The sequence below is a fragment of the Oncorhynchus masou genome, chromosome 2, assembly GCF_036934945.1.
Source record: "Oncorhynchus masou masou isolate Uvic2021 chromosome 2, UVic_Omas_1.1, whole genome shotgun sequence".
NCBI lineage: Eukaryota > Metazoa > Chordata > Actinopteri > Salmoniformes > Salmonidae > Oncorhynchus > Oncorhynchus masou.
In genome coordinates, this window is record NC_088213.1 from 27,416,586 (window position 1) to 27,440,459 (window position 23,874).

The 23,874-nt window shown below is 44.6% G+C and overlaps 1 protein-coding gene across 6 annotated transcripts in view; it reads right to left on the minus strand.

Moving 5' to 3' along the window:
* LOC135557839 (pleckstrin homology domain-containing family A member 7-like) overlaps nt 1–23,874 on the minus strand; it is a 141,227-nt gene that overhangs the window by 41,359 nt on the left and 75,994 nt on the right. For all 6 annotated transcript variants that reach the window (XM_064991516.1, XM_064991524.1, XM_064991506.1 and 3 more), the window contains 4 exons: nt 12,868–12,988; nt 10,044–10,154; nt 9,078–9,150; nt 8,416–8,516 (listed from right to left, as the gene is read on the minus strand). In XM_064991516.1, the coding sequence (XP_064847588.1) occupies nt 8,416–8,516; nt 9,078–9,150; nt 10,044–10,154; nt 12,868–12,988 (406 nt within the window). The remainder of the gene's footprint in view (nt 1–8,415; nt 8,517–9,077; nt 9,151–10,043; nt 10,155–12,867; nt 12,989–23,874) is intronic.

Below are 23,874 nucleotides of genomic sequence, written 5' to 3' on the forward strand. Positions count from 1 at the left end.
TAGATGAGGCATAAATTGTAGACTATTCCATGTAGAGGTCGACCGATTAAATCGGAATGGCCGATTAATTAGGGCCGATTTCAAGTTTTCATAACAATCGGAAATCTGTATTTTTGGGCACCGATTTCCAATTATTATTTAAAAAAAAATTTTTTTAGACCTTTTATTTAACTAGGCAAGTCAGTTAAGAACACATTCTTATTTTCAATGACTGCCTAGGAACTGTGGGTTAACTGCCTTGTTCAGGGACAGAACAACAGATGTTCACCTTGTCAGCTCAGGGGTTCCAATCTGGCAACAGTACAGTTAACTAGTCCAGCGCTCTAACCATTGCACTCCACGAGTAGCCTGCCTGTTACGCGAATGCAATAGAAGCCCAGGTAAATTGCTAGCTAGCATTAAACTTATCTTATAAAAAACAATCAATCATAATCACTAGTTATAACTGCCAATCCAGTTTAGCAGGCAATGTTAACCAGGTGAAAGTGTCATTTCTCTTGCGTTCATTGCACGCAGAGTCAGGGTATTATGCAACCGTTTGGGCTGCTTTGCTCATTGCAAACTAATTTGCCAGAATCTTACGTAATTACGACATACATTGAAGGTTGTGCAATGTAACAAGAATATTTAGATTTGGGGATGCCACCCGTTAGATAAAATACCGAACGGTTCCGTATTTCACTGAAATAAACGTTTTGTTTTCTAAATGATAGTTTCAGGATTCGATCATATTAAATGACCAAAGGCACATATTCCTGTGTGTTATGTTATAATTAAGTCTGATTTGATAGAGCAGTCTGACTGAGCAGCAGCAGGCCCGTAATCATTCATTCAAACAGCACTTTCGTGCGTTTTTCCAGCAGCTCTTCGCAAGTACAGCGCTGTTTATGACTTCAAGCCTATCAGCCTAATGGCTGGTGTAACCAATGTGAAATGGCTAGCTAATTAGCTGGGTGTGCGCTAATACTGTTTCAAACGTCACTCGCTTTTAGATTTGGAGTAGTTATTCCCCTTGCGCTGCAAGGGCCGTGGCTTTTGTGGAGCGATGGGTAACGATGCTTCGAGTGTGGCTGTTGTCGATGTGTTCCTGGTTCGAGCCCAGGTAGGGGCGAGGAGGGGGACGGAAGCTATACTGTTACACTGGCAATACTATAGTACCTATAAGAACATCCAATAGTCAAAGGTATATGAAATACAAATGGTATAGAGAGAAATAGTCCTATAAATACTATATTAACTACAACCTAAAACCTCTTACCTTGGAATATTGAAGTCTCATGTTAAAAGGAACCACCAACTTTCATATGTTCTCATGTTCTGAGCAAGGAACTTAAACGTTAGCTTTTTTACATGGCACATATTTTACATGGCACATATTACTTTCTTCAACACTTTGTTTTTGCATTATTTAAACCAAATTGAACATGTTTCATTATTTATTTGAGGCTAAATTGATTTGATTGATGTTTTATATTAAGTTAAAATAAGTGTTAATTGTCATTATTACAAATTAAAAATAAATGTTGTAAAAAATTCTTTTTATATCAGCCGATTAATTGGTATCGGCTTTTTTGGTCCTCCAATAATCGGTCGACCTCTAATTCCATGCCTCTGGTACACAGGACGAGAAGGCAGTCTTGCCTAATACTGCAAAACAAATACATTACAAAACAAAACATATTAATCAATGAGCCGGTTCCCATGGCACTAAATGATATTGCCTGGTTGTACAATACAACAGAAACATTGAAATACAGCCTGCCATAGCTAGATGTGGCTCGATAGACTGAATGTTTGTTGAATGTGATGGTGACGAGGCCAACAGAAAGAAAGGCAGTGAAACCGGAGAGGAGTGAAAAGGGATGGATGGGAGGAGGATGAGAGGAGGATGGCCCAGCCCAGTGTGAGACCCAGCTATCCCACGGTTCACATGGTGATGACAGTGTCCTGGTGACTGATATGGAGGAGGCGGGGCCCAAATACCAGTGTTACAGGGTCTAAACCCTCACAACAACCCATGTGTATCAGGCTTTGACTGATGGGTGGTTCCATATGAACTTTATGTCGTCCAACAGATTTGACATACAGTTACATCACGAACCAAGGTTGGCGTCAAAGGCAAACGTTCAGTAAAGTTAGCCAACCTGAATAAGCACTGGCATTGTCCATCCATCCGTAATTGATGCAGAAAAATCATAATCTGAATGTGCATTGCTATTGGTTTGGTAAATGAAAAGTAGACTATGAGCAGGGAAGAAGAAGCGAGGTGAGGGTCCTCAGAGGGATGAAGGAAAATAAAACACGGATTCATGCAAGAGGGGCCCCGCCAGCGTGTTTCAGGACGGCAGTCCGGGGGGAGCGGCGCTCGGGCCACCAGTCACAGTCACAACAGGAGGCCATTCAACCAATAGGAACACAAGAGAGATAAATACAGTGAGAAGAGCAAACAGAACAGGAGGGTAAAGGTCATTGACTTGCTCCAGAAAACAGAAGTGTCTCTCTGCTGTTCTCGGCTGGCTAGTCATCAACGCAGAGAGAGTGAATTATACTGAACAAAAATATAAACACAACATGCAACAATTCCAAAGATTTTACTGAGTTACAGTTCATATAAGGAAATCAGTCAATTGAAATAAATTCATTAGGTCCTAATCTATGGATTTCACATGACTGGGAATACAGATATGCATCTGTTGGTCACAGATACCTTAAAAAAAAGTTGGCGTGTGGATCAGAAAACCAGTCAGTATCTGGTGTGACCCCCAGTTGGCTCATGCAATGCGACACATCTCCTTCACAGTGTTGATCAGGCTGTTGATTGTGGCCTGTGGAATGTTGTCCCACTCCTCTTCAATGGCTGTGCGAAGTTGGATCATGCTTTCATACACATTGATCCAGAGCATCCCAAACATGCTCAATGGGTGAAATATTTGGTGAGTATGCAGGCCACGGAATAACTGGGATATTTTCAGCTTCCAGAAATTGTGTACAGATCCTTGCGACATGTGGCTGTGCATTATCAAGCTGAAACATGAGGTGATGGCGGCGGATGAATGGCACGACAATGGGCCTCAGGAACTCGTCACGATACCTCTGTGCATTCACATTGTCATCAATAAAATGCAATTGTGTTCATTATCCATAGATTATGCCTGCCATGGGGCACTCCGTTTACAACGTTGGCGTCAGCAAACCGCTCAACCACATGAAGCCATACACATGGTCTGCGGTTGTGAAGCCGGTTGGACGTAGTGCCAAATTCTCTAAACATTCCTGCAGTCAGCATGCAAATTGCACGTTCCCTCATAATTTGAAACTGCACATTATACAGTGGCCTTTTATTGTCCCCAGCACAAGGTGCACCTGTGTAATGATCAAGCGGTTGAATCAGTTTATTGATATGCCACAGCTGTCAGGTAGATATATTATCTTCGCAAAGGAGAAATGCTCACTAACAGGGATGTAAACAAATTTGTGCAAAACATTTTAGAGAAATGAACTTTTTGTGCATATGAACATTTTCGGGATCTTTTATTTCAGCTCATGAAACGTGGGCACAACACTTTACATGTTACGTTTATATTTTTGTTCAGTGTAGATTAACATTGATGATGTTGCTAGGACCAGCAGAAGCAGCAAACAGACTAAAATACAGACCCACACTAGCAAACACAACACAACAGCAATAAACCACAACACCACACTCTGGAGAGGGAAAATGGCTGAAGAGAACATAGTTGGCCATAGGCTGCTAGAACTGGGGGTAAGGCAAGGATGGGAAACTCTGGTCTTTAGTGCCTCATGCATTGTTTATAGGTAATTAACTGGTAGTTGTCTGCATGAACTCTAATGACTTCCCAACTGCATTCTCACAAAACATTGAGATACCACAGATCTCTCAAATCACAACAACAAACAGCAGTGGACAAACAACAAGACAACAACAGCAGACTGGAATTATCCTTCATCTAAAAGGCAGTTGAAGTGTTCTGTTGAGACAGTTAACTGAACAGCTTGGGTCCTGTCTAATGAAAGATCCTGGTCTGGAATATGTGATTACCCAGAGCGAGAGAGAGAGAGCTGAGAGGAACAGAGACCTCTTAAATACATGCACTGGATAATTAGCAGAACAGTATTGAGAGCAGGAACCTCTCACCTAACCATGAAATATATTCCCTCCCTCCCTCCCTCCCGAGAGAGAGAGAGAGAGAGAGAGGCGGACGGAGAGAAAGGCAGTGAGAGAGGGAGAGAGAGAGCTGAGAGGAACAGAGACCTCTTAAATACATGCACTGGATAATTAGCAGAACAGTATTGAGAGCAGGAACCTCTCACCTAACCATGAAATATATTCCCTCCCTCCCTCCCTCCCTCCCTCCCGAGAGAGAGAGAGAGAGGCGGACGGAGAGAAAGGCAGTGAGAGAGGGAGAGAGAGAGCTGAGAGGAACAGAGACCTCTTAAATACATGCACTGGATAATTAGCAGAACAGTATTGAGAGCAGGAACCTCTCACCTAACCATGAAATATATTCCCTCCCTCCCTCCCTCCCTCCCTCCCGAGAGAGAGAGAGGCGGACGGAGAGAAAGGCAGTGAGAGAGGGAGAGAGAGAGCTGAGAGGAACAGAGACCTCTTAAATACATGCACTGGATAATTAGCAGAACAGTATTGAGAGCAGGAACCTCTCACCTAACCATGAAATATATTCCCTCCCTCCCTCCCTCCCTCCCGAGAGAGAGAGAGAGAGAGAGAGGCGGACGGAGAGAAAGGCAGTGAGAGAGGGAGAGAGAGAGAGCTGAGAGGAACAGAGACCTCTTAAATACATGCACTGGATAATTAGCAGAACAGTATTGAGAGCAGGAACCTCTCACCTAACCATGAAATACATTCCCTCCCTCCCTCCCTCCCGAGAGAGAGAGAGAGAGAGAGGCGGATGGAGAGAAAGGCAGTGAGAGAGGGAGAGAGAGAGCTGAGAGGAACAGAGACCTCTTAAATACATGCACTGGATAATTAGCAGAACAGTATTGAGAGCAGGAACCTCTCACCTAACCATGAAATACATTCCCTCCCTCCTCCCTCCCTCCCTCCCTCCCTCCCTCCCTCCCTCCCTCCCGAGAGAGAGAGAGAGAGAGAGAGGCGGACGGAGAGAAAGGCAGTGAGAGAGGGAGAGAGAGAGCTGAGAGGAACAGAGACCTCTTAAATACATGCACTGGATAATTAGCAGAACAGTATTGAGAGCAGGAACCTCTCACCTAACCATGAAATATATTCCCTCCCTCCCTCCCGAGAGAGAGGGAGAGAGAGAGAGAGAGGCGGACGGAGAGAAAGGCAGTGAGAGAGGGAGAGAGAGAGCTGAGAGGAACAGAGACCTCTTAAATACATGCACTGGATAATTAGCAGAACAGTATTGAGAGCAGGAACCTCTCACCTAACCATGAAATATATTCCCTCCCTCCCTCCCGAGAGAGAGAGAGAAAAAAAAGCGGACGGAGAGAGAGGCGGACGGAGAGAAAGGCAGTGAGAGAGGGAGAGAGGCGGACGGAGAGAAAGGCAGTGAGAGAGGGAGAGAGGCGGACGGAGAGAAAGGCAGTGAGAGAGAGAGAGAGAGAGAGAGAGAGAGAGAGAGAGAGAGAGAGCGGACGGAGAGAAAGGCAGAGAGAGAGAGGCGGACGGAGAGAAAGGCAGAGAGAGAGAGAGGCGGACGGAGAGAGAGGCAGTGAGAGAGAGAGGCGGATGGAGAGAAAGGCAGTGAGAGAGAGAGAGAGAAAGGCAGTGAGAGAGAGAGAGAAAGAGACGGACGGAGAGAAAGGCAGTGAGAGAGAGAAGAGAGAGAAAGGCAGTGAGAGAGAGGCGGACGGAGAGAAAGGCAGGAAGAAAGAGAGAGAGGCGGATGGAGAGAAAGGCAGTGAGAGAGAGAGGCGGACGGTGAGAAAGGCAGGGAGAAAGAGAGAGAGGCGGATGGAGAGAAAGGCAGTGAGAGAGAGGCGGACGGAGAGAAAGGCAGGAAGAAAGAGAGAGAGGCGGATGGAGAGAAAGGCAGTGAGAGAGAGAGAGGCGGACGGTGAGAAAGGCAGGGAGAGAGAGAGAGGCGGACGCAGAGAAAGGCAGGGAGAGAGAGAGGCGGACGCAGAGAAAGGCAGTGAGAGAGAGAGAGAGAGGCGGACGCAGAGAGAGAGAGAGGCGGACGCAGAGAAAGGCAGTGAGAGAGAGAGAGAGAGAGGCGGACGCAGAGAAAGGCAGTGAGAGAGAGAGAGAGAGGCGGACGCAGAGAGAGAGAGAGAGGCGGCCGCAGAGAAATGCAGTGAGAGAGAGAGAGAGAGAGGCGGACGCAGAGAAAGGCAGTGAGAGAGAAAGGGAAAGAAAAAGAGAAAAGAGAGAAAGGCAGTGAGAGAGAGAGAAAGGCAGTGAGAGAGAGAGAGAGAGAGAGAGAGAGAGAGAGAGAGAGGCAGAGAGAGAGAGAGAAGACGCTAGAAAATAGCTTCAATGTAGAATTAATCCCCCCCCCTCGGCAACAATCGTCATACAAATTCCATTGTATGTAATATGAGCTGCAGGAGTAATACCCAGGCCTGCACCACAAACACACACATACATACAGTACACACACCCAGGAGGAACTAAAAGCCAAGCACAAAGGATACATTATGAAAGGACTGCAATTGAACGCCATCAAACATTCACCCTGAATTGTTCTTCATAAAGGGTCCTCTGCTCTCACTGAGAAAGATATGGAGACGGATATTGTAAACACTCTGACCCAGCAGAGAAACCCATTCTTACTCTCTACTCTGTCTGTCACACACACTGACTGAAATGTGAAAAAATAGTCTATTGCCCCCCACTACCCTCATGGAGGATCCTTTCCCTGCTGCCAACGGAGGCGAGAAACAATACAACGAGTGTGGTTGCAAGTACACAATATTGTGATTACTGTGGATAGTCAGATTAATGTAATAGTTTGATTAAAAATTTGACATGCAATGCAAGAAGGATTTCCCTAATAATCCATTTCTATGGACACATCTGAAATCAGGCTACCTGATGGCACTCTGATAAATGCAGAAAACCACCAATCAAAATAAACCGTGTTATTTTTGGTAAGCCTATTTGATTCTGAGTTGGGACATATACAGTTTGTAAACTACTTCTAAGACTCCTACAACAGTTGTTGTAAACTCACTTCACTCGAGCTAAAGAGGGAGGCTCGCTCGGCTGGTGCTGGTTCTGGCCCACACAGATCAAATACACTGCTGGAACACCAATTAAGTGTTTACACAGAGAGGGGAGGAGGAGGAGTGTGGAGAGGAGAGGGGCTTGGAGGAGTGTGGAGAGGAGAGGGGCTTGGAGGACTGTGGAGAGGAGAGGGGCTTGGAGGACTGTGGAGAGGAGAGGGGCTTGGAGGACTGTGGAGAGGAGAGGGGCTTGGAGGACTGTGGAGAGGAAAGGGGCTTGGAGGACTGTGGAAAGGGGCTTGGAGGACTGTGGAAAGGGGCTTGGAGGACTGTGGAAAGGGGCTTGGAGGACTGTGGAAAGGGGCTTGGAGGACTGTGGAAAGGGGCTTGGAGGACTGTGGAAAGGGGCTTGGAGGACTGTGGAAAGGGGCTTGGAGGATTGTGGAAAGGGGCTTGGAGGACTGTGGAAAGGGGCTTGGAGGACTGTGGAAAGGGGTTAAGAGTGCTGCGATCCTAAAGCTCTACTGGTGATGACAGGGGCCTGCTGACTGACGGACAGGGGCCAGAGAGCAGAGCAGCACAGTAACACCACTACCAACAAGACCTTTAAAAGGGACAGATACTGTACCTCAGACCAGGATAAGATACCTACAGGGGCTGATACTCCCTGAATAACTCCACATTATTGAGACCTACAGGCCTCAAGGTTTTGGTGCATGCGTGTTATGAAATAGCAGATGAGAGGTACAGGTAAGTATGAAGTCACATTTCCCACTTAGTGTTCTTGTTAATTAAATTGGTTTGCATGAAGGGCCCACACTGAAAACTCACAGGTCAAAGCGACATAGCACGCCAGGCAGGGCCGACATTAGGAAGAGCCAGTCTTGGTCCAGATTGTATAGGTTTTATGATGAATCTCTGTGCTTTTAAAGAAAGGATCCAGACTGATGTCTTAAGAATGGAGTGTTATAACAGTCCACCAGTCTGACACTAATCAGAGTGAGCACTGCCTACTTTGTCTGGCTTGCCCACACAGGCCCCTGGCTGTGTGACTGTCTAACTCTGTAACCAAGGTGTAGCAACTTTATCTAATGGCTGTTAGTTAGCATTTCCTTCACAGTTGAAAACCTCTTTCATATATCCAGTCTGTTTCTCAATTCATGCAGCTTGGTTGGACTGTGAGGTAGCTGGTAACAGTATTTTCCACTCTGTGAGAAGCTAGTTCCCACCCTTGCCCTCTAGTCTTACCTTGAAGGCATACTTGCGGCTGATGTGGTCATCAGGCTCCACAGGGGCGATGACATAACTGGGCAGGGGGATGCTCCCCAAAACCGTCTCCTCTCTGCTGTCTAGAGGGACACTCACACACACACACACACACACACACACGCACACGCACACGCAGGTGATCATTATCACACAATACACTACAGCCCACCACACACCTCACCGCTGGCCCACTGCCTTGACTACTTTAATTATTCTACCAGTTTATAAATAGCATGACATAACTGCTTCATCAATGCACCATTATGTTCCTGCATGGTGATTCGTGACTGTGGGAAATGTAATTGGAGAGACATAAGGATGTTCAAGGAGCCGCTGTGCTGTGGTGGCAGGCAGCAGGACTGGAGGCTTATCTCTGGCTCAGTGTGATGAATGGCGGAGAGGTGAAAGAAAGAGGGAAATAGAGATAGAAAGAGAGAAGAGGAGAGAGAATAGCCTGTGACAGAACAGAACCTTGTCTAACTGCAGTCATGTCTCTCTGATTGAAAGGTTTAGCTCCACTCAGAGGCAGACGACTCGGAATTAAGAAGACCGACTCGGATTTCATAACCAAATCAATTCACCCTGCGACTATTTTAATTAGTCTCAATTAAACCCTGACCCGGTGTGCCTGTGTGACTCACCTTTGTAATAAAACAAGCAGTAGTCAGACAACACAAACCACTTCCTCTTCCACAGTCTCATTCCAGAGCTGTCCTGGAGGAGGAAACACAACAAGGAATGTAAGCCCTCTCAGCAATACAACATCACCTTCTAATGCACATTCTAATTAAAAACCATAGCTGGGGAATATAGGCTAAAGTACCCATTTACCGGGAGAGGGAAAGCACAAGAAAATTCATACATTTCATTAGTACAGCCAGTAATTGTGTTCCCCCTGAACAGAACAGGGTTCATGTCCTGCCATGATAGGAGCTCCAGTAGGTCTAACTCATTCTCTCTAATCAGAATCCTGTTGTCAATGATTCATTAGTGTTCTGCAACCATCAATCCATAGTCTTTCTGTCTAAACACTCCTTATGAGTCGATAACGTGTTACCAAGTCAGGGTCTTAAATCTCACCCCCTCTGGCCTGCCTCAGGGGTGTTACACCTCCGTGCCAGCCGCACCAGGGGGCATCAGTCAACAGGAGACAATCACCCTGGGTGTCATCCTCTTATACCTCACCCCTAAAGAGACATCTCTCTCATGCTCCCTCCGTCCTCTAGGTAAATGGAGATCCATAGAAGGGGTTCATAATGAGAAATGATGACTGTCGTTCCCTGTTTACTCAGCCAGAGTCCACAAGGTCACAGTCATTAATACTGTAGTACATTCTCATAGACCTGGCCTCTCATCATTGCTTAGCCTGAATTAAGCATTAAGTGGAAGGCCACTGTAAATGACATGACATAATATGACAGAGATGTAATATCAACGTGAGATGTGTGCTTCCGTTAGAGTGGAGGACAGTTTACCATTAGACCCCAACACACTGCCCTTAGCTATAGCTACAGTCATTGAGTTATACTCTTAGCCATAACTATGGAGATTCCTGTGAACCATACAGTAGCTACAGTGACTGAGGTGGGGTGATGTGGAGGGCTCACCTGTTTGTAGAGCCATCCCCTGACCACCACAGGGATATTGGGGTTCCTCTTGATGGCTTGGTCCCTCTTGCCGAAGCTGTGTACCTTGCCACTACTCCTAGAGCCCTGCGGCTGGAAAAACAAACACGTTGGTTATGAACGGGGTTTCCTTTATATACTGGTTTACAAACAACATCTGCTATTAGCTGCCCAGGGAGCTCAGTGGTAAGGAGCTGTCTGAAAGAATGTAATACCACATGACACAACCAGTAGGAACAGGAACTGGTTGAACAGGAGCATGTATCAAAACAATATGACCATTCAGTCCCATGTTTATAGAGATCATTAGGTGTTACTGTATGACCATTCAGTCCCATGTTTATAGAGATCATTAGGTGTTACTGTATGACCATTCAGTCCCATGTTTATAGAGATCATTAGGTGTTACTGTATGACCATTCAGTCCCATGTTTATAGAGATCATTAGGTGTTACTGTATGACCATTCAGTCCCATGTTTATAGAGATCATTAGGTGTTACTGTATGACCATTCAGTCCCATGTTTATAGAGATCATTCGGTGTTACTGTATGTTTGATGATTAGATTATGAAAAACATTTTGATTTTGAGAATGGGGCACACAAATGTTTGAAGTTAGTCATTTTAGTTATTAACTTTCTCCTTTGTGTTTCTCTGTTTCTCATTTGATTTAGCTTTAACCTTCTAATTTCAGCACCTCATATGACAAGCAAGCTGTCACGTTCGTCGTAATGATGAGACAAGGCGCAGCGTGATAAGAATACATTCTGCTTTAATTAACGAAGAACACTTAAACTAACAAAACATCAAAACGACCGTGAAGCTATGCTAAACCGAGTGCTGACATGCAACTACACAGACAATAACCCACAAAACCAAAATGGTAAATGGCAACCTAAATAGGATCCCCAATCAGAGACAACGATAAACAGCTGTCTATGATTGGGAACCAATTCAGGCCACCATAGACTTACATATACCTAGACATAATAACACCCCATAGATATACAAAAACACCTAGACAGGTCAACAACACCTAGACAATACAAAAACTAAACCAACCACCCTTGTTACACCCTGACCTAACCATAATTATAAAGAAAACAAAGATAACTAAGGTCAGGGCATGACACAAGCACACTTCACCCAAATGGGAATACAGTATTATAAAATCATACATTAAGCATTCTTTCAAGGCCCACTGGTTTTCTCACTCCTCTGAATCTCAGATGATTTCAGATGAATGTTCAACTGAGCCAAATCCGATTGCACCCTAGCAACAGTTGAGTTAGGTTTCCATTGCAGGGGATCATTATATGCCATTTCCTCCTCCACAGCTGGCAAAAACATGCACTAATTACTGAAACTACTGTACGGCCAGCCAAACATGCAGAGCATTAGGAAATATACACAGCGTTTGTCAGGAGAACCATCAAGAGAACAGCCTTATTTAAGTTTAGCAGATATTAGAAAGCATTGTGTAGTCACATATTCACTGTACTGTGATTGGAAACTCAACGTTCCCCTTATTGTATGCATAGATAGTGAATTCTAAAGCAAATCTATACTCTGCTTACCATTGAGAATGAGCAAGTGGTCATCGATAATGCCCTGTCTGACACTCTGCTTGAAATGACTGGCACCTCTGATAGCAGACAACACGTTGACATGAGGTCTGATGAGGTGCTGCTTCTAACACAGGTACAACAATCTTAGGAGAGCTACTTTCACAACCTTAGAGGCACTGTTCTATAGGAATAATTATATGCCTACTGCAGTGCTCGCCTACTGCAGAGTCCCAGTCAAGTCAGTGCATGTGTTTGGGTGCTGTGTGTAGCTGAAGAGTGTTTTATTACTATGATTGTATTGATAGGTTGACTGGGGATTGATTGGTTTCAGACAGCTCATATGATGCTGACACAATGCTGTCTCTCACTCACAGGCCTGAAGCATTACAGCCAGGAGGTCATTTTACAGCTAGCCAGGCGTATGCTGCCTCAACACTCACTAACGTCAACACCCGTCAGTCAGACTGGAGAGGCAATAGTGAGTTGGCAGGTAGCCCTGTCATGCCACCCAGCATGGCCACCCCTCTCAGCCTGGGAGAGCTGGGCCACGGGGGAAGAAGGGAGAGGAGGCTGGCAGGCTTTATCTGGAAACTGGAGACAGTCAGGTGTATGTGGCCTGGGAAGGGTCTAGGAAGAGCCACTAAATCACTTTACAGATGGGCAGCTGGGTGTCATGTGAGTACTGAACTGCCAATGTCCTGAAGATAGACCACAGCCATGTCAGTGGCAGAGCAGAGGAGACCACAGGGTCTGGAAGACAGCCTCACTGCCATCATCTGCCCTCTGTGGAAGTATGATCCTTATAAGAAGGGGACATGGGCATTCTATGGAGTGTCACTTCCCCACCTGTGCCTTCAAAACATCCAATAGTAGCCGTTTCATCTTCTAATACTGTTCCTTTACTAAACCATTTGAGTAAAGCCTTTTATAAGCACATAGTGAATCCATGGCCAACCACTGTGGAGGTTTAATTGAGTTTCACTGGGCTTGAAGAAAATCACTAATCTATTTCAGTCTACAGCCATTAATCAAAATGAGAGTGTTCTAGAGGAGATGATACCAATTCTCCAGCATGAAAATTAACAGTCTCCCAGTACCCTTAGAAACAAAATCAATTCAAACGCTTTACACTGCAATCACTGGACCTAATTGCTGAAACACTGGTTTGGGATAGATCCAAATAAGTGAAACACACTGAGTAAACAACGCATGCTCATAAATGAGAGATGTTTTCTCACCTTTGACCCTGAGGTGGCATCCACTGTTGATGAGGTCACTGCCTTGGAAGTCTGGCTGACCATTCTGGGAGGCCTCTGACTGACCGGTGGCAGTGGCTTAGACATGCCCCGGGACTCTGTCCTGCAGGGGAGGCAGCACAGAAGGAAATCAATGACAGACATGAGCGGCCATGCTAGTATCTCACCACCACCACCATACCTCTGTAGTGGATCTGCATTAAAAGGAGGCGGGGTTAACTTAAGGGATGGGTTCTCAGAGAGGAAACGACAACATCCTGTCACGCGACCTGTCACAGCCAATGCAATTACAGCTATGTTAACAGGCAGGACTTTTTTTGTAGCAGCCACTCAAGTAACACTTTGTCTGACACTGTCCCTGGGGCTGGCATGTCTTGTTTCATAAGAGGACATGTTATATGACAAATAACTTTTACACCTCCACATAACCTCCAACACAATGACCCAGAGCAGAGATACCAGAGCTACAGCAGACGAGCTTACTCATGATCAAATATCCACTCTCTTTATCTTTCTCTCTCTCGCTCCCTCTCTCACATACACAAACCCCTAAACACACACGCATGCACACACACACACACACACGAGGTGTCCTGACCTCCAGACAAAAACTTCATCATATTTACATCCATTAGATAACTCACTCACTCAGCAGAGACCACCCATGCTTTCCAAATTACACATCACGTTTCCTCATGACATCATCACATTGTTACAGCCAGGAACTGTTTTTGTAAGAAATACAATCAGTTCCAGTTCACTGGCATAACATGAAAATCAACCAGCTTCTCTTATCTACAGATGTAGTATCTTAATTTGAGCTCTCTTTTGTTGATGATAATTTTCCTTCCGAGCAGGAAATGCAAACGTATAGCGTATTCAAGGTTTAAAAAGGCTTCTAAAGTTTGTAATTCCACTTTAAAATGTCAGACTTGATTTGCCCTAACAAAAAAATGCATCAACCTCTACAAAAAATGAATTATAATCCACATAATAATTCACATTTCCTGTTGCTGCAGGATTCTTTTCCTGCTGAAGAAAACTGGCTCAAATTTAACCAGGCTCTCCCAATATCTGGCCTCAAGTACCGCTACTCATAGAGCATTCCATTACAGTTTAAGGGCACCTAGGTGGTTGCTCCCTTAGGATAAAGCAGGAATCTGAGGCAGTCATGGAATGCACAGGTCACACTGTTACACAGATTGTAGTGAGCGTAAATGGCAAACCGCCTGGAAACCTCAGCAGGAAGGGGGATTATGGGAAATCTATGTTCCAAGAAGGCCATAGGGGCTTTCTCTTTGTAATAAGGTTTATTAGAACAGAGGAAATGTATCAATTAATGTGCCATTCTATAATTAATAAACGTCCCCTTCAATAAAAACATAGTATTCCCGAGGGGCTGGGTAAACAAATAATGACATTAATTACAAATGAAGTACTGCGGCATAACACAGCTCCTCCCATCTCCTGATGTCAGATTGAGACAAGTTACTGTATCGGTTCACTGCTCCTGAAGTCAATATAACCCAATTACCAGCTGCAGAATCTCCAGAGCTTTGTTCAACAGTACTTTAATAATAAATGAACTGACAAAATGCTCTCTGACATTGGGGGCTGAGGAGTGATCAAGTCAAGAACAAATGGGTCTGTTTGTGTTTACAAGTGGTTGTGAGAGTGTATCATTCATCACAGAGGTAGCTATGCCTAATCAGAGTGTATCATTCATCACAGAGGTAGCTATGCCTAATCAGAGTGTATCATTCATCACAGAGGTATCTATGCCTAATCATAGTGTATCATTCATCACAGAGGTATCTATGCCTAATCAGAGTGTACCATTCATCACAGAGGTAGAGGTAGCTATGCCTAATCAGAGTGTATCATTATCATCAATCAGAGGTATCTATGCCTAATCATAGTGTATCATTCATCACAGAGGTATCTATGCCTAATCAGAGTGTACCATTCATCACAGAGGTAGCTATGCCTAATCAGAGTGTATCATTCATCACAGAGGTATCTATGCCTAATCAGAGTGTATCTATATGCCTAATCAGAGTGTACCATTCATCACAGAGGTATCTATGCCTAATCAGAGTGTATCATTCATCACAGAGGTATCTATGCCTAATCAGAGTGTATCATTCATCACAGAGGTATCTATGCCTAATCAGAGTGTACCATTCATCACAGAGGTATCTATGCCTAATCATAGTGTATCATTCATCCCAGAGGTATCTATGCCTAATCAGAGTGTATCATTCATCACAGAGGTAGCTATGCCTAATCAGAGTGTATCATTCATCACAGAGGTGTATGCCTAATTCATCATCAGAGGTATCTATGCCTAATCAGAGTGTACATTCATCACAGAGGTATCTATGCCTAATCATAGTGTACATTCATCACAGAGGTATCTATGCCTAATCAGAGTGTACCATTCATCACAGAGGTATCTATGCCTAATCAGAGTGTACCATTCATCACAGAGGTATCTATGCCTAATCAGAGTGTATCATTCATCACAGAGGTATCTATGCCTAATCAGAGTGTATCATTCATCACAGAGGTAGCTATGCCTAATCAGAGTGTATCATTCATCACAGAGGTATCTATGCCTAATCAGAGTGTACCATTCATCACAGAGGTATCTATGCCTAATCAGAGTGTATCATTCATCACAGAGGTATCTATGCCTAATCAGAGTGTACCATTCATCACAGAGGTATCTATGCCTAATCAGAGTGTACCATTCATCACAGAGGTATCTATGCCTAATCAGAGTGTATCATTCATCACAGAGGTAGCTATGCCTAATCAGAGTGTATCATTCATCACAGAGGTATCTATGCCTAATCAGAGTGTATCATTCATCCCAGAGGTATCTATGCCTAATCAGAGTGTATCATTCATCACAGAGGTATCTATGCCTAATCAGAGTGTACCATTCATCACAGAGGTATCTATGCCTAATCATAGTGTATCATTCATCACAGAGGTATCTATGCCTAATCAGAGTGTACCATTCATCACAGAGGTATCTATGCCTAATCATAGTGTATCATTCATCACAGAGGTATCTATGCCTAATCAGAGTGTACCATTCATCACAGAGGTATCTATGCCTAATCATAGTGTATCATTCATCCCAGAGGTATCTATGCCTAATCAGAGTGTATCATTCATCACAGAGGTATCTATGCCTAATCAGAGTGTACCATTCATCACAGAGGTAGCTATGCCTAATCAGAGTGTATCATTCATCACAGAGGTATCTATGCCTAATCAGAGTGTATCATTCATCACAGAGGTAGCTATGCCTAATCAGAGTGTACCATTCATCACAGAGGTAGCTATGCCTAATCAGAGTGTACCATTCATCACAGAGGTAGCTATGCCTAATCAATTTACTGCCAGTTTATATGGACGTGCTGCTCACACAACATTCTTGATAAGGTCATCCTCAGCTATTTACGGTAGGTTCATGAGCAATAAGTCTGTGTGAGGATGGTACAATGTCTGCAGTCCGTTGAGACAGACATGTTAGTAGCTCCACTAGGAGGCCCTTCTTTACATAGATTTAAGGATAAAACGGTGTATTACATCTCCATCAGGCACTTTTAATTTGTTAGGTTGTTTGTGGTTCTTTCCTGTTCATAGCAGATAGTGGAAAGAGGATTCTGAGTTCAGGACAAGAGGTGGCTGTGGGATCAGAGTTGCTTAGGGCTGAAATCGAAGATGTCTTACTGACAGACCAGCCTGTCTGTTAATTACACTATGCAGAGGATATGCCTGAAACTCAAACCCTCAAACTGACATGCACATGGCTAGGAATTAACTTTGACATTTTCAAATGACATGTATTACCTATGATTAATTGACTGAGTCATTTCAGTATTAGCTAAGGGCACAGTTTTATTGAAATGACCCGTACCATAGTTTTTCTAGATAGTGACAGTCATAGAATGATGTCAGGAGCATGTCAGAGGCAGACTTTAAAGCCTTAGGGAGCAAGCTGAGGTCCATCTGCGCTGCTCAACCTTTAAAAAAAACCTCTCCATTGACCATGTGTCCCTGCCATCTCAGTGTTGTGTTTGTGTGTGTAGGAGGGAAGCTTCACTCAGAGGTTCACTCCTCTGTGACACTCAGACAGCCATGAAAGTGCCGTCCATTCTGGGCATCACTCACAGAACTCACTGCGCTCTGGAAACGAAGGCAGGGGCTGGGATGTTTAGAGAAAGCCGGGTGGCTGTAGGTTCACTTCAAAGCAAGTACTCAAGAAGATTTAACTAAACTGAATAAGCCTAATGTCCTCATTGCTATATAGTACAGATATTAGATTTCTGAAAAGTATCTCCTCAGTGTACGTGTGTGCTCTTCCTCAGTGTGTGCTCTTCCTCAGTGTGTGCTCTTCCTCTTCCTCAGTGTGTGCTCTTCCTCTTCCTCAGTGTGTGCTCTTCCTCTTCCTCAGTGTGTGCTCTTCCTCTTCCTCAGTGTGTGCTCTTCCTCTTCCTCAGTGTGTGCTTACACTAGGAAACCGTGCTTGACCGCCCACTCTACCACTTCTGACACTGGACCCCTGCATTGTTCTGTCTGAACATGAAAGATGTTGAAGCTAGTGTTTTTTCCTGTCGGCCGTGCTGTGTTCCTGTGGAAGAGGAGATGTATTGGGATGCGTCTACGGCCAGGGCAGGCTGGTGCAGGACATAAACAACAGAGGCACAGCCAAAGGCGAGGGACTGACTATAGAACTAAAAAACTTTGTTCCAACTCTGGATCCCATCCAACATTTTTACAGCACATTTCCCTCTGCACCAAGGGGACCCTCGCCTGTTTCATTTGCAGCTCTCATGCGGTCTACCTCTGCTGTCTTTTGAAGCGTTCCCTGGGAAATCTGCTGTGAGATGTGGCAGAGTAAAGGAGCAATATTTCACATCAGAGAGAAAGGCCTGGAGTCATATAGGTTACCTACCACCTGAGAGGAACGGCCTCAGCAGCAGCCTACTCCCAGCAAACACTGCAAGCTGCAGCCCAAGTCCAGCCCAGTCTCATCCCAGCCTCAGCAGCAGCCTACTCCCAGCAAACACTGCAAGCTGCAGCCCAAGTCCAGCCCAGTCTCATCCCAGCCTCAGCAGCAGCCTACTCCCAGCACACACTGCAAGCTGCAGCCCAAGTCCAGCCCAGTCTTATCCCAGCCTCAGCAGCAGCCTACTCCCAGCACACACTGCAAGCTGCAGCCCAAGTCCAGCCCAGTCTTATCCCAGCCTCAGCAGCAGCCTACTCCCAGCACACACTGCAAGCTGCAGCCCAAGTCCAGCCCAGTCTTATCCCAGCCTCAGCAGCAGCCTACTCCCAGCACACACTGCAAGCTGCAGCCCAAGTCCAGCCCAGTCTTATCCCAGCCTCAGCAACAGTTCTGCTACAGAGCAGGAATACAGCAGTGCAGGATCAGACCAAAGCAAACCCAGATCTCTCCTCTGTGATACAGCACAAAGGAAACGCACTGTAGGCAAAGTTAATCTATTCTTCTATCTCAATCAGTTAATTTTGATAGATTTGATAGTACCACCCACCTTGTGCTCTGGCATCTTTCATTATATGACAAGTAATTTTTAGCTGACTAATCATTTCCATAACATTCTGCATAAATAATACACCTACAGTCAGCTTGCAAGTCTAACTGGCCCGGGTCATAACTCTGCTTTAGGCGGAACATGACAAATTATTCTAGTCAGAGGAGGTCTCCCCGTTTTCTGCTGTGTGTTTTTCTCTCTCCTGGAGAGTAAATTATTCAGTATCCCTCTCGCGCTCTCACTGTACAGTACAGTATAGAGTGTGTTGCTGTTCCCTGGAGTCAGGCTGTGTTTGGAGGACAATACTGTATGAGGAGCTTGAAGACACACTCAGGTCAAATAATCACCTCATCCTGACCCAGGAGGCTTTAACATTCTGATCAATATACTGTATCTGTTCCGCACAAAGTCCGCTCACCTCTGGTCCAATAGGGTTTCACCTCTAGTCTAGTCCAATAGGGTTTCACCCCGAGTCTAGTCCAATAGGAGTTCACCCCGAGTCTAGTCCAATAGGAGTTCACCCCGAGTCTAGTCCAATAGGAGTTCACCCCGAGTCTAGTCCAATAGGATTTCACCCCGAGTCTATTAGGATTTCACCCCGAGTCCAATAGGATTTCACCCCGAGTCTAGTCCAATAGGATTTCACCCCGAGTCTAGTCCAATAGGATTTCACCCCGAGTCTAGTCCAATAGGATTTCACCCCGAGTCTAGTCCAATAGGATTTCACCCCGAGTCTAGTCCAATAGGATTTCACCCCGAGTCTATTCCAATAGGATTTCACCCCGAGTCTATTCCAATAGGATTTCACCCCGAGTCTATTAGGATTTCACCCCGAGTCTATTCCAATAGGATTTCACCCCGAGTCTATTAGGATTTCACCCCGAGTCTATTAGGATTTCACCCCGAGTCTATTAGGATTTCACCCCGAGTCTATTAGGATTTCACCCCGAGTCTATTAGGATTTCACCCCGAGTCTATTAGGATTTCACCCCGAGTCTATTAGGATTTCACCCGAGTCTATTAGGATTTCACCCCGAGTCTATTAGGATTTCACCCCGAGTCTATTAGGATTTCACCCCGAGTCTATTAGGATTTCACCCCGGGTCTATTAGGATTTCACCCCGGGTCTATTAGGATTTCACCCCGAGTCTATTAGGATTTCACCCCGAGTCTATTAGGATTTCACCCCGAGTCTATTAGGATTTCACCCCGAGTCTAGTCCAATGCCTAATGATTTATTCCATCCCATCACAGCTGGGTAGAAGGCATAACAGAGTGTTTACATTCCAAACCAGCACATCAGATAAGGAGCTATCTGAGTTTGGCATGCAGTTAGTCAATGTTTACTGCGAAAGGCAACATCTCAAGAAAGTATGAAAACGTGTCTTTCACTGAGAGGAAAATCTAATATATTGTTCCTTGAACTTTAAGCACAGGTGTCTAAGTGAGATTCACTGAGGAGCAATCAAATTAATATTTTCATCCTTCAAGCACAAGTGTATGCAACACAACTCACAGGAGAGAGATAGTTTGTTCAGTCCCCAGAGAATGCACCAGAATGTATCTAGCCTATACCTCGCAACATGACGATGCAATATTCAAATGAAATGTTATGTAACAGGAGTCGAATACAACAGTTGTAGACTTTGTGATGCTTAAGAGTTCTTTTCCAACCATGCAGTTAAAAAGTTAGAGAAAAAAGAAATAGTAACACAATAAAATAATAATAACGAGGACACACACACACACACACAGCCAAAAGTTGAGAATGATACAAATGTTAATTTCCAAAGTTTGCTGCTTCAGTGTCTTTAGATATTTTTGTCAGATGTTACTATGGAACACTGAAGTATAATTACAAGCATTTCATAAGTGTCAAAGGCTTTTACTGACAATTGCATGAAGTTGATGCAAAGAGTCAATATTTGCAGTGTTGACCCTTCTTTTTCAAGACCTCTGCAATCCGCCCTGGCATGCTGTCAATTAACTTCTGGGCACATCCTGACTGATGGCAGCCCATTCTTGCATAATCAATGCTTGGAGTTTGTCAGAATTTGTGGGTTGAGGATTGACCACAAGTTCTCAATGGTATTAAGGTCTGGTGAGTTTCCTGGCCATGGACCCAAAATTTAAATGTTTTGTTCCCCGAGCCACTTAGTTATCACTGTTGCCTTTTGGCAAGGTGCTCCATCATGCTGGAAAAGGCATTGTTCATCACCAAACTGTTCCTTGATGGTTGGGAAAAGTTGCTCTCGGAGGATGTGTTGGTACCATTCTTTATTCATGGCTGTAATCTTAGGCAAAATTGTGAGTGAGCCCACTCATTTGGCTGAGAAGCAACCCCACACATGAATGGTCTCAGGATGCATTACTGTTGGCATGACACAGGATTGATGGTAGCGCTCACCTTGTCTTGTCCGGACAAGCTTTTTCCGGATGCCCCAAACAATCGGAAAGGGGATTCATCAGCATTCCAATCCCTGTACCTTTTGCAGAATATCAGTCTGTCCTGGAGAGAAGTGGCTTCTTTGCTGCCCTTCTTGACACCAGGCCTACAAAAGTCTTCACCTCACTGTGCGTGCAGATGCACTCACACCTGCCTGCTTCTTACGAAGCCACTCCTTCGTTGCCCGGGCGGTGTGTTTGGGATCATTGTCATGCTGAAAGACCCAGCCACGTTTCATCTTCAATGCCCTTGCTGATGGTAGGAGGTTTTCACTCAAAATCTCACAATACATTGCCCCATTCATTCTTTCCTTTACACGGATCAATCGTCCTGGTCCCTTTGCAGAAAAAAGCCCCAAAGCATGATGTTTTGACCCCCATGCTTCACAGTAGGTATGGTGTTCTTTGGATGCAACTCAGCATTCTTTGTCCTCCAAACACGACGAGTTGAGTTTTTACCAAAAAGTTATATTTTGGTTTCATCTGACCATATGACATTCTTCTTCTGGATCTTCTGGATCATCCAAATGCTCTCTAGCGAACTTCAGATGGGCCTGGACATGTACTGGCTTAAGCAGGGGGACACGTCTGGCACTGCAGGATTTGAGTCCCTGGCGGCGCAGTGTGTTTTTTTTGTGTGTTTTTTTTACCCCTTTTTCTCCCCAATTTCATGGTATCCAATTGTTTTAGTAGCTACTATCTTGTCTCATCGCTACAACTCCCTTACAGGCTCGGGAGAGACGAAGGTTGAAAGTCATGCGTCCTCCGATACACAACCCAACCAAGTCGCACTGCTTCTTAACACAGCACGCATCCAACCCGGAAGCCAGCCGCAACCAATGTGTCGGAGGAAACACCGTGCACCTGGCAACCTTGGTTAGCGCGCACTGCGCACGGCCCGCCACAGAAGTCGCTGGTGCGCGATGAGACAAGGACATCCCTACCGACCAAGCCCTCCCTAACCCAGACGACGCTAGGCCAATTGTGCGTCGCCCCACGAACCTCCCGGTCGAAGCCGGTTATGACAGAGCCTGGACGCGAACCCAGAGTCTCTGATGGCACAGCTGGCGCTGCAGTACATCGCCCTTAACCACTGCGCCACTACTGATGGTAGGCTTTGTTACTTTGTCCCAGCTCTCTGCAGGTCATTCACTAGGTCCCTCCGTGTGGTTCTGGGATTTTTGCTCACCGTTCTTGTGATCATTTTTACACCACGGGGTGAGATCTTGGTGGAGCCCCAGATCGAGGGAGATTATCAATGGTCTTGTATGTCTTCCATTTCCTAATAATTGCTCCCACAGTTGATTTCTTCAAACCAAGCTGCTTACCTATTGCAGATTCAGTCTTCCCAGCCTGGTGCAGGTCTACAATTTTGTTTCTGGTGTCCTTCGACAGCTCTTTGGTATTGGCCATAGTGGAGTTTGGAGTGTGACTGTTTGAGGTTGTGGACAGGTGTCATTTATACTGATAACAAGTTCAAACAGGTGCCATTAATACAGGTAACGAGTGGAGGACAGAGGAACCTCTTAAAGAAGAAGTTACAGGTCTGTGAGAGCCATAAATCCTGCTTGTTTGTCGGTGACAAAATACTTATTTTCCACCATCATTTGCAAATAAATTCATTAAAAATCCTACAATGTGATTTTCTGGTTTTTGTCTGTCATAGTAGAAGTGTACCTATGATGAAAATTACAGGCCTCTCATCTTTTTAAGTGGGAGAACTTGCACAATTGGTGGCTGACTAAATACTTTTTTGCCCCACTGTATGTATGTATGTATGTATGTACGTACGTACGCACGCACGTACGTATGTATGTGTACACACACACACACACACACATATTTTAGGGCTATTCCCGACTAAAATAAATCTTGGGCGACCAAAAGTCATCTGTTCTTTCGACCAATCGATTGGTGGCTATTTTAAAATGTGTATTTTTCCATTTATAGACACACGCTATGTTTGAATAAAAATTGACTATACGTAGGCTACTGAGCTTATCTGATGCTTTAAGCACTGAGATTAAAAATTAATTTCTAAAAGAGGGAGCCAGAGATCAATATAGCTTAACCAGAAGAGAAAAAAAACTATGTTCTCGACCAAACCCTCCTGAAGTTGTCGGTAATAGGCTACACCACCAGTCGGCAATCTTTTCCATTTGGAGTGCCAAGTTATCCATACCATTTCTACTGACCTGCGGATTTTCAAATGCACATTTTCGTGGAACAGTTTCATTTCATTTGGAAAAAAAGTCTTCATACTGTATCTCAAAATCAATGTCACGTGCTCCTGTGTCGCTCAGTTGGTAAAGCATGGCGATTGCAATGCCAGGGTTGTGGGTTCAATTCCCATGGGGGACCAGTATAAAAAAAAGTATGAAAATGTATGCTCTGGATAAGAGTGTCTACTAAAATGTAAATTCAAAATTCTCTGAAAATGATAGAATTCTAAAAAGGTAACTTCTATAGTCATTGACAATATGCAAAAATAGCCTCCAAAAAGCCAACAAATAAAAACGATGCAGCCCCAGGTAGAAAATATCCTGATCAAAATAATTTTCCTAGAAATCACATTGGCTGTCTGCAAGGAACTTGAAACATTGTATCAACTATGTCCAGTCCCAAGCTGGTGCTTGCCACATTGTATAAAATATTCTGGGGCCTTTAAGAGTTTCCTGCGCCAGTGAGCTCCGGTCAGACAGAGACCGCTATAGGTTATTTGCACAAGGGATAAGAAGTAATCAGGTAGACCCATTTAATTTCATCAGAGCATGACATTTTTCCACCTTTCATGTTGTTGTTATCGAAAAGGAGAGAGCTGGAAATATTTTTCAAATAGGCTACGTTGAGTAACTTTTGTCGCTCTCAATGGATGTAAAAACAGACTTTCTTTCCTTGCTGTTTGAGGCGAAGAAATAATTACTTTCAGAGGCTCCACAGTGATGGTGAGTTAAGGCAATCAGAAATAGCA